Here is a 12,477-nt window from a genome sequence, read left to right on the forward strand (position 1 = left end):
TAGTATGGAAATATTAGCCTAGGGGGTTTTCCTCTTTTTTTTTTTTTTTTTGTAAGAATATAATAGGTTATTTATGCCAATATTTATTGTATATTTGTGTTCCCCATGCATAACAGAGTAAAATAGTTCGTGTGCTGAACCTTTGGCAAAAAAATGGAGTGTTCAAAATTGAAATTATTCAGCCTCTTTTGGACATGGCAGCAGGAACTAGTAATGCAGCCCCAGTAGCAGAAAGTGTTACCAATAATGAAGGTATGGTCAAATGTATCTGTGAGCTCACACAATGGCATAATTTTTTGCACATGAAACAGTCAGAGTTTATCTGTATTGATGGAATTTTTCTATAAGAAGGAAACTTGAGTTTACATCTTGGAAGGTACGATTTTCTTTCCATAATTCCTATTTATAATAAAGGTCTACTTTTCTGGTAGTTGTTACAGTATAAACTCTAGTGCCACAATCTATATATTTTATACTGTGTTAAATTGGATAAAATGTTATTTTAGCGAAGAAGCTTAATTAGGAAAACTCGCAGATTAACTTGTTTTTAGGTCTTAATGCCCTTTTCTTTTTTAGGCTCACCTCCACCTCCAGTAAAAGTTTCTTCTGAACCTCCCGCACAAGCCACTCCAAACTCCGTCCCAACTGTACCACAGTTGCCCAGCTCTGATGCTTTTGCTGCTGTGGCTCAGCTGTTTCAGACAACTCAAGGCCAACAGGTAAACCGTCTACTCAAAGGTGAAATTGTTTGCAGGACTAGGTACTGTTGTCACTTCTTGTTTTCTGTTCTTCATTAATAAGCACATTCAAAGGAGAAAATACATCTGCTTTTCAACTAGAAACGCCTTCACGAGAAGTAATGTAGGAGTAATAGGGAAAACGTAGAAGTGATAAACAAGGGAACAACACACGACTTTAGAACTGCTAAGTGGCTCATGTTGCTCACAATTCTAGCATTTCTGATGGATTTCAAAATTATTTGTAATGGAGAGGATTTTTCCATTTTTCTAGAAAACTTATGCTTACCTTGTTCACAATTTAGTGTATTTTCTTTTCTCTTTGACCATCATCTTATATCATTGACATTGTCAGCATACATTTTTAACCTTAAGCAATGCCCATTGTATCTCTGTATATTCATTCACAACAAATTTAACCATTAGTAAAAGGATTTTTTCCCAATTTATTCTGTGCCTGTGCTACTTTGAATCACCTTTAAGACTTTTTTTTATTAAATTAACTTTTGATAGTATGATTATACTTTGTTCTATGATTTATTGGTTTTCCCATTCTTTAAGCTTCAGCAGATCCTTCAGACTTTTCAACAGCCTCCAAAACCACAGTCTCCTGCCCTTGACAATGCTGTGATGGCTCAGGTTCAGGCTATCACAGCTCAGTTAAAGACAACTCCTACACAACCATCTGAACAAAAAGCTGCTTTCCCCCCACCTGAACAGAAAACTGCATTTGACAAGGTATATTTCTCTCACATAACCCACTCCACCATTTATATCACTCAACTTGAATTATGGAAGTTATCCCTTCTGTGGATTGTGCATTATGTTGTTTTGTAATTTGAGAGATTTTCCCCCTCAACATCAAAGCATCGATTATTTTCCCTGGTTTTAAATGTGATGTGTGCTCACTGCAAAAATTTCCAGGGTTTGAAGCTGAATTTGCTAGTGTAAAATGAAAAAAGTTAAAAAAAAATTAGGGAGTAAAGGAAACAGAAAATTCTTCATTAACCCCAGTACTTGGGGATTACTGTGTAACATTTTGCCTTATATCTTTTCAGAATTAATTTCCTACAGATACATGCTTTTCTTTAATTGATTATAATACATACCCACTTGTTTTGGTGTTAATACTCTTATATCTTTTTTGTTGTTGTTAACGTTAATAGTGGATTTAGATCTACATTTTTACTGAATGCATGTAATACATAGTATTCCACTACACGAGCACATTACAGTTCAGCCATTCCACTACTAATAGACATTCAAATTGCTTTCAGTTTTTTGCTGTTAAAAACCCAGACAGCCAAGTGTGGTGACTCATGCCTATAGTCCCAACACTTTGGGAGGTCGAGAAGGGAGGATCTCATGAGCCCAGGAGTTTGAGACCAGCCTGGGCAACATAGTGAGACCCCGTCTGTGTTTATTTTTAATATATATGTGTGTGTATTAATAATGTATGGGTATTTTTAATATATAAAAATGTATAAAATATATTATTTTTAATATGTGTGTGTGCGTGCATTTTAACTTTAGTTACCATATGTATAATATGAGGGTTTGGGAACCAGCTGGGCATGGTCGCATCTGTAGCCCTAGCCACTCAGGATGCTGAGGTGGGAGGATTGCTTGGCCCCAGGAATTCAAAGCTGCAGTAAGCCATGATTGTGCCACTAGCCTGGGCAACAGAATGAGATCCTGTCTCTAAAAAACAAGCAGCAACAAAAAAGAGGATTTGAGTTAGGTCAGTGTCTTTCAGCTGCTCTATTGGGCCTGTGGTTTCTTAGGCATCTTTAAGAAGTTGCCACTAAGGATATGGATATGCTGAACAGCTTAGAGCTTCTCATTGAAATTTAACCCTAACAGCTTCACTCTTGTCTGTTTTATTTGGTTTATGACTTTGTAAAACATCATTTGACATTTCAGTTTTCACTGCAAAAAAACTCAAAAGTTTGAAAATCAGGACCGATGCCTTTGGTTTCATCATCTTTAAAATTTCTGATTCTGGCCGGGCGCGGTGGCTCAAGCCTGTAATCCCAGCACTTTGGGAGGCCGAGACGGGCGGATCACGAGGTCAGGAGATCGAGACCATCCTGGCTAACACGGTGAAACCCCGTCTCTATTAAGAAATACAAAAAACTAGCCGGGCGAGGTGGCGGGCGCCTGTAGTCCCAGCTACTCGGGAGGCTGAGGCCGGAGAATGGCGTGAACCCGGGAGGCGGAGCTTGCAGTGAGCTGAGATCCGGCCACTGCACTCCAGCCTGGGTGACAGAGTGAGACTCCGTCTCAAAAAAAAAAAAAAAATTTCTGATTCTTTCCAACATCCTAACTATAAAAACAGAAGGACTTTATTGCCAATAGTCTAAATTAAAAATGTGCGTAGTAAATAACAGTTTTCATTATATCTTAATGATTTATGAGTGATGACTGATTAAACAAAAGTTGGATAAATTTTTTTGAGTAAAAAAGAAATTATACGTGTATGAAAAAAAAAAACCAGGTAATACAGAAAGTTATAAAATAAGGGAAGAATTCCACACTGTAGATTTGAACAGATTTGTTTGTGTATATTCTTGCATACCTGTTTGCATGCGCATATGAACATAAATTCATATATTTGGTTTTATTAGTTTTTTGTTTTATGTTATGATTAGGAAAACTCATTTGTATTAAAAAAGAATTCTGTATTCTAGTAAGGTTTTTTTTTTATGATTGTCTGTTTAGTCCCTCTGGAATCTGTTTTAGAATATGGTTCAAGATACTTAAACCTTTATATTTTTGAAAATAGCCAGTTCTCCCTCACTACTTTTTTATACACTAAATTCCCATATGTTTCTGTGTCTTACCTCTGGACACTGTTCTGTCCCACTAATATATTTGTTTATTTCTGCATCATCATTATTCTTGTAACTGACTGTCTTTCATTTCCTGGTGTCCCATCTCTCCCCCTCCCACTTAACTGTTTTTCAAACTCTCCCTCATACTTTTTCCAACTTTATTCATTTATCATGAAGTGTATTAGTCAGGAGTTCCAGGGAAACAAAACCAGTAATTGTATCTACATCTGCATCTATCTAGATTGTTGAATGAAAGATAGGTTTGCCTTACGAAACTGGCTCACGCAATTGTAGGGGCTAGCAATTTTGAAATTTGTAGGGCAGGTCTGCAGGCTGGAAATTCAGGAGGCGTTAACATTGTAGGCCTGAGTCTGAATTTGCAGGATAGCAGACTAAAAACTCAGGGCAGGGTTTCTCTGTTGCACTGTTGAGGATAATTCCTTCTACCTCAGTTCTTATTTTTAATGCCTTCAACTGATTGATTGAGGCCCACTCATTATCAAGAGTAGTCTGCTTTACTCAGAGTCTACTGATTTAAATGTTACTCTTATCTAAAAAACACCTTCACAGCAACATCTAGGTTAGTGTTGGACGATACACTGAGCACTACATAACTTAGGTTGACACAAAATTAACCATCCCAGCATACTTTTCCAGATAAACTGGAAAACTCTATACATTTCTATGTCGGTGTATAGAATTCCTTTGAATTTATAGGTAAATTTAGGAAAAGCCATGATAGTGAGCATCTTTCTCTTATTAATGTGAATTCTAATTGCTCTAGTATTTAACCTTAAGTTGATTGGCCCGTAAGTTTAGAAAAAGGAATTCTGTGCTTTTCCTTTGACATAAAAGGTCTATTTCAGGCTTCTCACTGGAAATAATTTGTCTGTTTCAGCTGCTTTATAGATCTTCAGTTTCCTAAAAAGCAACTAAAATTTCTTTTTGGATAGACCCCATTTAAATTTTTTAATTGCTTCAACTATTTTTTTCAAAGCAGTATTCTTCAAACTTTAAAGAACATATTAGTATGTAATAAACCGTGAAGATCATAGGTTTTGTTTTTTGTAGGCAACTTTGACCAGATTTTAATTTTGGCTCCAATTACTTAAAGACTATCCTGTTGTTGAATTCATGTTTAGTGTTCAGTAGTGTAAAATAAAGATGGTAGTAAAAATATTTTATTGTTGCCATGAGGGTTAAATAAAAATGTGTGTAAAACAGCAAGGTACCTGGGCTATGATGGTTCCTGTTCAGAAAATACTAACTTGCTCATTTGTAAGAACTTTACTCACTTGGCCTAGAACTACAAAGAAAGAAACATAAGTTAGCTCTATCCCAAAACACTCTTTACACTTAGTTTAGTCCTATATACTGTGTTGTCTAAGGACGGAACTTTCATTACTGATTCAGAAATCTGTTGTTCAATAAAGCAAAACCAGAATCTGTTTAGTCCTATATACTGTGTTGTCTAAGGACGGAACTTTCATTACTGATTCAGAAATCTTGTTCAATAAAGCAAAACCAGAATCTCTAGGCAGAACTATTTTTTCTTTTTCTTCTCTTCCCCCCCCCCCCCCCGATGGAGTCTCGTTCTGTCACTCTGGCTGGAGTGCAGTGGTGCAATCTCGGCTCACTGCAAGCTCCGCCTCCCGGGTTCATGCCATTCTCCTGCCTCAGCCTCCCGAGTAGCTGGGACTACAGGCGTCCACCACCTCGCCTAGCTAATTTTTTTATTTTTATTTTTAGTAGAGACGGGGTTTCACCGTGTTAGCCAGGATGGTCTCGATCTCCTGACCTCATGATCCGCCCGCCTCGGCCTCCCAAAGTGCTGGGATTACAGGCATGAGCCACCGCGCCCGGCCAGACAGAACTATTATAGAATGACACAAGTTTAGGAATTTAAGGAGCACAACTTGAAAGGAAAGATTGCTTATTGAAAGCCAGAGACTGAGGGCTCTCAAGTCGAAAGGACTAGTGTCTGCATCCTGATTCTACCATTCACTGACTGTACAATCTTAATCATGTTTCTTAATCACCTGAGCCTTTGTTTTCTTGTTGTAAAAAAGAAGAAACTATCTAAATTGCAGTGTTCTTGTGATGATGAAGTCTATATGATCTGATACACATTAGTAGGTATTTAATGCATTACCTTTTTTTCTGAATAAATCTTACTTAAAATTGTTCTTCTAGATATGTGATCTCTTTAAGTCTCCTGAATTTTTTTTTAAATGAAAGTTTCTGGTAAGCTGTGAAGTTATGATAAAGAAGCAAATGAACCTTTCAGTGATCTGCTAGTGACTTTTTTATGTCCCTGCCGTTTTTTTGTTTCTTTATATTAGTATATTTTTGAGGAAGCAGTATATGGACACTTTATATGCATTTATGGTGATTGGATAAGACAGTCTTTTTGTACATTTTATATTGACTGAAAATGTATACCCATTTTCATGTGCACGAAGTTCCAAACATTTTTAGTCTAGGGAAATGAGTATTTTAGAAAAACATGTATGCTGCTAAATTACTTGTGAAATACACCAATAGAAAATAGAAAGAAAGCACTGTACTTACAATTGAGGAAGGAAAACAGAATGAAAACATTGTGTGTTTTCCAAACTGGCATCTGTGTAAAAATTGTGTATATCTACAAACCAAGGTCCTTAGGGGCATGAGGGAAAATAAGATTGTGCTTGACAATGTGGGTTTCTAGATGGTGGTAAACATCCTTTGTTTTCATAAAGTTTTTTGTGCAATGAATCAGTCTAAATTTTAAAATGAAATATTGACATAATTATTCCAGAAGTTGCTTGATAGATTTGACTATGATGATGAGCCAGAAGCTGTGGAAGAATCAAAGAAAGAGGATACCACTGCCGTTGCCACAACAGTACCTGCTGCTGCTGTGCCCCCTGCACCTACCGCCACTGTGCCTGCTGCTGCTGCACCCGCTGCTGCCTCTCCTCCTCCTCCACAGGCACCATTGTTAGTTTTTTTTTTATTCCTCAGCAGATAGAAAATTGGTAATAGTTGTAAGGCATAACAATTTTCAGTGAAGTTGTTTTGTAAAATTTGTGGTATTAGTTTTCTCTTGAATGAGGAAGGGATCCTCTAAGATTTAAAACAAAAAATGGCTTTTATGTTGGGAATAATACTGAGTTTATAAATTAAATGTAATATATAGGTAAATATGTGGTTCAGTAAAATGTTGATTAATGACTCATGAACAACACTGTTTCTGTAGTTGAAGTGTGGCTGAGAAGCTTGTGCTTCTGAATGTGTAAAAGATTATCCACCTTTTTTTAGTGGCTTTCCTGGAGATGGCATGCAGCAGCCAGCATACACACAAAATATGGATCAGTTTCAGCCACGAATGATGGGAATACAACAGGATCCAATGCACCATCAGGTACAAGCATTTTTCTTGCAGTTGAAAGAAAGATCTATTCATTATAGAGTATATGGTTTACATTCCACAGAGCACTATGCAGCTATGTGATGGGCTGAGTCGTACTATAGCTCTGATAAAAGCTGTTGAACACATAACTGTTTTGAGTTGCTTTTTTTCTGTAATTAAAACGAGGATGCCAAAATCACATGCTCACATTTTAATAATAGGCATTTTAGTTAAAATAATTTAGAGATTACAGTTATATTTGAAGAAACCGACCTGTTTAGTTAGACAGCTTTTTCCCTTGGAAGGGCCTTTCTTCTGTAGTTTGTGTGGTTAGATACTTTAGAGAGCTCTGAGCTCTGAACATTCAGGAATATAGTTTGAAATCCGCAATAAAAGGAGCATACATAATACACTGGAGAGTTGCAGGAAGTTAGTAGAGATAAATTTGTTCCAGTAAATTTGTTCCAGTAAATTCTCTCATTGAGTGTTCTCTTAAATTTGGCTCTGTATCTAAATTATGGGGATGGGGTGGGAAGCATTTTTGTTATTTCAAGTGTTTAACCATTACTGAAAGTTCATAAATAATTTAGAAAGAATACTTAAAGCATTATATTTATAGTTTTATTTGTATTTAAATTGACATGCAGAAATATGTCAGACTGTAGTTTACTTTCATTATTATTATGATACTTTATTTGAAACTCTAAAAGTTGGGTATGTTGAAATTCCCCCTTGGTAAATTTTTTTAAAGTAATCCTAGGAGTCATTGCTTCTAGAAAGCCAGTTTTCCTCCCAAAAGGCTTAATTGTCGTTAAAGCTGAAAAAAGACCATTTGCAATAGAGTACTTCTGACTTGAAGTTCAGTTTATCACATTGCTTCCTTATGTAAATGAAGGTATTTCTTTAAATATTTAAAACTAAACCTGTGTGTTCGTAATTTTAAAAAGAGTTACAGGATTTTTAACCTATATACTTGGTATGTAACAATCCTTGCATGAAAATTGTACATAGGGAAATCGTTAAACAATGTTGAATGTCATTGTAACTTTTCCTTGATCAAAGTTTATTGAAGATATTTTAGTTTTATATAATAAAGGTTTTCCAAATTATTTTGATAGCAATTACTCATACACTTTCTTTAAAAATGAAAGGTTCCACTTCCTCCTAATGGACAAATGCCAGGATTTGGACTTCTTCCTACACCTCCATTTCCTCCCATGGCTCAGCCTGTGATTCCTCCAACTCCACCAGTGCAGCAGCCTTTCCAAGCTTCTTTTCAGGCACAGAATGAACCACTTACACAGAAGCCACATCAGCAGGTAAAATTTTATTCTCAGATAGTTGCATCTTTTTTTGTTGCCTTGACTTATATGCAGATTTCTCCTTATTTGCTTGCTGTCTTCATTTTTGAATATGAAGAAAGACCTGGGTACATATTAAACCCTCCCAGTGCTCCAAGTTTTTCATCTGGAAAGTGAACTTCTAATATTACCAACTTCCATAGGATTCTGTGAGGTTTTATATAGAGTGTTGAAGGCTTAACTAGTGCCTACTTCACTGCATTAGATGATGGTTTATTAAAATGGTATGTAATTTAAGCAAAATAACTTTACCAGAAGTAGAGAAATACTTCTTTTAATCTTTTAAACAGTATAAAAGTGGTTTTTGGGTTTTTTTTTCCTAGTGATGGCCAGTTGTTAAATTAGTAATTTGGTCCCAGGCAACCAAAAGAGAATTGCTTAAGGGCAGGACATTTTTAATGTAGCTTTTGTTAGATTTTGTCCTCTTGCCTTAATACTTTTTAAATTTCTCATTTTATCATGGTTTTTGTTTTTTAAGGAAATGGAAGTAGAACAACCTTGTATTCAAGACGTTAAGCGACATATGTCTGATAACAGAAAGTCAAGATCTAGGTCAGCATCCAGGTAATTTATAGAAAATGTTTTTTCCAACCCTGTGTGTCTTAGGGGACACAAATTAAAATTAGATTGGGTTATTTTCAGATATTCAGAGTGTTAGTAAAATAACAGTTGGTATATTTGTATTTGTATATGTGTGTAGAAGGGGACAGGTGAAGTATTGATTTTAAAAAAAAAATCTACATCATTTGTCTTACATTTTTTTCCCTGTATTTGAGTTGCTCAGATGTAATGGAACTTTGAAAATACAATTCTATACCATAGGTATAGAGTATGTGGTATTAGAAGAACTGTATTTTCAAAATTCCATTACAACTTCATCAGCCAGCAAAAGTGGAAAGATCACAGTAACGATGTAATTAGATAATGTTTTTAATTGCTGCAGAAAAGACTTTACTGAGAAGATAGATAACAGTAGTAGCAGTATATCTCAACCATGAAAATTAGCTACTCAAATTATAAGGATGTAATTTTGTATAGTACCGGAGGCACTGAAGATGACAGATACTTCTATTATATAAGCTGTCAACATTGTTTATTTTATTTAAACAATGCGCATGATTTCTAATTTGGGACATACTAAAATCTGTAAAATGAATTCTCGGCTATTGCATTCTTACGTATCCAAACATTAAATTACCTAGTTGTATTTTTTTTTTTTTTTAATTAGTATGTGCTTATATTTTCTGGGTTTTGTCTATGTGCTATGTGTTCTCTCTTCTCTTGAAAACATTAGGTCACCAAAAAGGAGGCGATCTAGATCTGGTTCTAGATCTCGAAGGTCTCGTCATCGACGTTCTCGATCTCGGTCCAGGGATAGACGCCGACATTCTCCTCGATCTCGATCCCAAGAAAGACGGGATCGGGAAAAAGAGAGAGAACGTCGACAAAAAGGCCTCCCTCAAGTGAAACCAGAAACTGCAAGTGGTAACTCAACCTTTATATTCAAACCTCATGTACTGTTTTTTCATGTCTTAGGTTTAAAGTGTTTATAACTGTTAGCAAAGCTATAAAAGAAATGTTACCACTGTGTTTTTATTTGAAATACTGCTTTATTGTGCCTTGTTTATGCATTGATGTATCCCTTAGATTTGCTTTTGTACCTTAAACCAGCTATAAAGCAGCAGTAAGGAGTGAACCAAAAATTTACAGAATATATTCACTTGCATTATTTTCTGAATCTCATCAGATGTCTTCAGAATACATTTAGTAAGGTGTACTAGGCATATATTTGATATAAATTAGTAACTATTAAGATGACTAAGATTTTAATTTATAAAACGACTAGGGCATATGTAATATTTCTGATTCCATAAGGCTTATCACCTAGGACACAACATAAAAGAAAAACCATGAACACTTAAGAGTGGAGAAAGGACAGTTACATGTAACAAAGCACGTAGCTAGTTGGTAATCAAGAGAGTTGATGAAATCGTTAGATCCATCTGCAAAAAAGCCAGTTTTTTCCAGCTTTTATGTATACCTTTCACTATCCCAGTTCTCTTTCTGGAAGTACAATTGCAGATTTCTAGAATTTTTTTAATGTATGTGAGATTTACTATTTAAACTTGTGGTGGTGTAATATAGTTCATGAATATTTTGTGTAATGATTTTTTTATGTAAGCTACAGTGCTACTCATTATCAAATGTGAATCTCTTTATGATTGTAATTTTATTTTAAGTTTGCAGTACTACCCTCTGGGTGGGACAGCTAGACAAAAGAACTACTCAGCAGGATGTTGCCAGTCTCTTGGAAGAGTTTGGTCCAATTGAATCAATTAATGTGAGTGTTTATTCAGTTATTTAAGTATGATGGACAAGTGTGATTAGTGTCATTTTATGAAATGAAGGACTTGAGACCAAAGTTATAATTTGCCCAGGTTTATAGATGTGACTAGAGTTTAGGTGCTCTTGAGTCCACGTTTAGAACTCTGTATTTAACATTTCTTAGAATTCTTTGTATTTAACATTTCTTGGATAATTAAGTTTAATTTCAAACATTTCTAGGTAAGTCTTTATTTAACAAAGCTTAGAGGACTCAGTTGAGACCCAGCTTGAATTGCCAACTTAGAAATGAATTTAACCTTACATAATAGAACATGGGGTGAGGGATGGGATTGTTGGAACTGCTTACTTAGTTTTGTATCTTACTGCTTTTCAATTTTGTTATCTTTATAATATTAAAATGTTTTGGAGCAGATGATTCCTCCCAGGGGTTGTGCCTATATTGTTATGGTTCATAGGCAAGATGCGTATCGTGCCCTGCAGAAACTGAGCCGAGGAAACTATAAAGTGAACCAGAAATCCATAAAGGTACAGTCTTGTATGTTATAATTCATCTTTTAAAAATAGGCAGAGGCAGAAGGGGGAAAATATGTGGCCTATAAAAACTAATTTGGGTTTTAGAAATTATTTTCAACACTGAGGCATTTCATGTGCATCTCTTTCTTTTTTTTTTTTGCTTAGAATATCTCCTAAAGGACTCCAGTGTTTTAACATAAAATTGTAAATGTTACATGCATGATAGAATTTGTTTGTTTTTTCCTAAATGTAGATGGGTTCATCAAGGTAAATTAGTGCTTTAAATATAATGTCCTTTAGCAATATGTTTTGTCCTGTTCAAAAAAAATTGGATACTGTATTTTTAAAGTTTACCATATTAACCAAAGGTGGAGAAAAACATATAGGTACATGGGTATTTTTCCCCTAAGGAGCTAAAGTCAGTGTTTCCTCAGTGTCTTAACACCCTGTTCTACCACTGGATTGCACTGCAAAAAGATTTTGTCTGATGTTAAGTAATTACAAGGCACCCCTAGACTTAGAAAAGTAGTCCCCAGTATACTACTAGGCTATTGAGGGAACTTCAGGCTTTCCCTGATAAACTTTTTCCTTTTCTCTTAGTTTTATGTTGGCTGGTTTGGGTGAGAGTTGGTGAGGAAAATATGCCAGTGAAATTTCCATCCTAGGACAAAATGAGAATTAAAGGGTAACCAGTTCTGTAGTGAGAATAAGGCTTTGAATGAGATCCAAGCCTAGCTGGTCCAGATTGCTCTCTTGCTGCCCAAGTCGGAATGGATAGAATGATAGAGAATAGTACTCTCAAGACTTATGATCTTGTTTTTCTTTCTTTTCTTTTTATATTTTCACTAATGGTGAAATAGATTGCCTGGGCCTTAAACAAAGGAATAAAGGCAGATTATAAGCAGTATTGGGATGTAGAACTTGGTGTTACTTATATTCCATGGGACAAAGTCAAGCCTGAGGAACTGGAGAGTTTTTGTGAAGGAGGAATGTTGGACAGTGACACACTTAACCCAGGTAAAGCAGTATTTAATTTCTCTTACAGTTCACTTATTTGCTTGGTAGTACATATGACAAATTAAATGTCCTGTTCCTTGCATTAGGACGTGATTTTTGAGATTATCCCTTCTGTGTCAGTATCTCCATTATAAACAGGGTTAAATAGTGAATGAGACAAAAGAGATGCAAACACAAGTGAAATACTTATTGATTATGGAGTTTATGAATTACAGAATTAAGTAGAACTTTTCCTGTGAAACTTAACAGATCATATAGGTCTTCACTGAGCATCT

The 12,477-nt window shown here is 35.5% G+C and overlaps 1 protein-coding gene across 13 annotated transcripts in view; it reads left to right on the forward strand.

The window, feature by feature from the left end:
- The window catches only part of SCAF4 (SR-related CTD associated factor 4), a 61,292-nt gene that overhangs the window by 28,737 nt on the left and 20,078 nt on the right, over positions 1 to 12,477 (forward strand). For 4 of the 13 annotated variants that reach the window (XM_015133035.3, XM_015133037.3, XM_077995855.1 and 1 more), the window contains 11 exons: positions 117 to 252; positions 577 to 719; positions 1,299 to 1,475; positions 6,372 to 6,553; positions 6,875 to 6,977; positions 8,117 to 8,284; positions 8,805 to 8,890; positions 9,621 to 9,811; positions 10,567 to 10,667; positions 11,084 to 11,197; positions 12,046 to 12,202. In XM_015133035.3, coding sequence (XP_014988521.3) covers positions 117 to 252; positions 577 to 719; positions 1,299 to 1,475; positions 6,372 to 6,553; positions 6,875 to 6,977; positions 8,117 to 8,284; positions 8,805 to 8,890; positions 9,621 to 9,811; positions 10,567 to 10,667; positions 11,084 to 11,197; positions 12,046 to 12,202 — 1,558 coding nt within the window. The remainder of the gene's footprint in view (positions 1 to 116; positions 253 to 576; positions 720 to 1,298; positions 1,476 to 6,371; positions 6,554 to 6,874; positions 6,978 to 8,116; positions 8,285 to 8,804; positions 8,891 to 9,620; positions 9,812 to 10,566; positions 10,668 to 11,083; positions 11,198 to 12,045; positions 12,203 to 12,477) is intronic. The other 9 variants (XM_015133036.3, XM_077995853.1, XM_077995856.1 and 6 more) reach the window with 3 other exon arrangements.

The sequence above is a fragment of the Macaca mulatta genome, chromosome 3 (genome assembly GCF_049350105.2).
Source record: "Macaca mulatta isolate MMU2019108-1 chromosome 3, T2T-MMU8v2.0, whole genome shotgun sequence".
NCBI classification, from domain to species: domain Eukaryota; kingdom Metazoa; phylum Chordata; class Mammalia; order Primates; family Cercopithecidae; genus Macaca; species Macaca mulatta.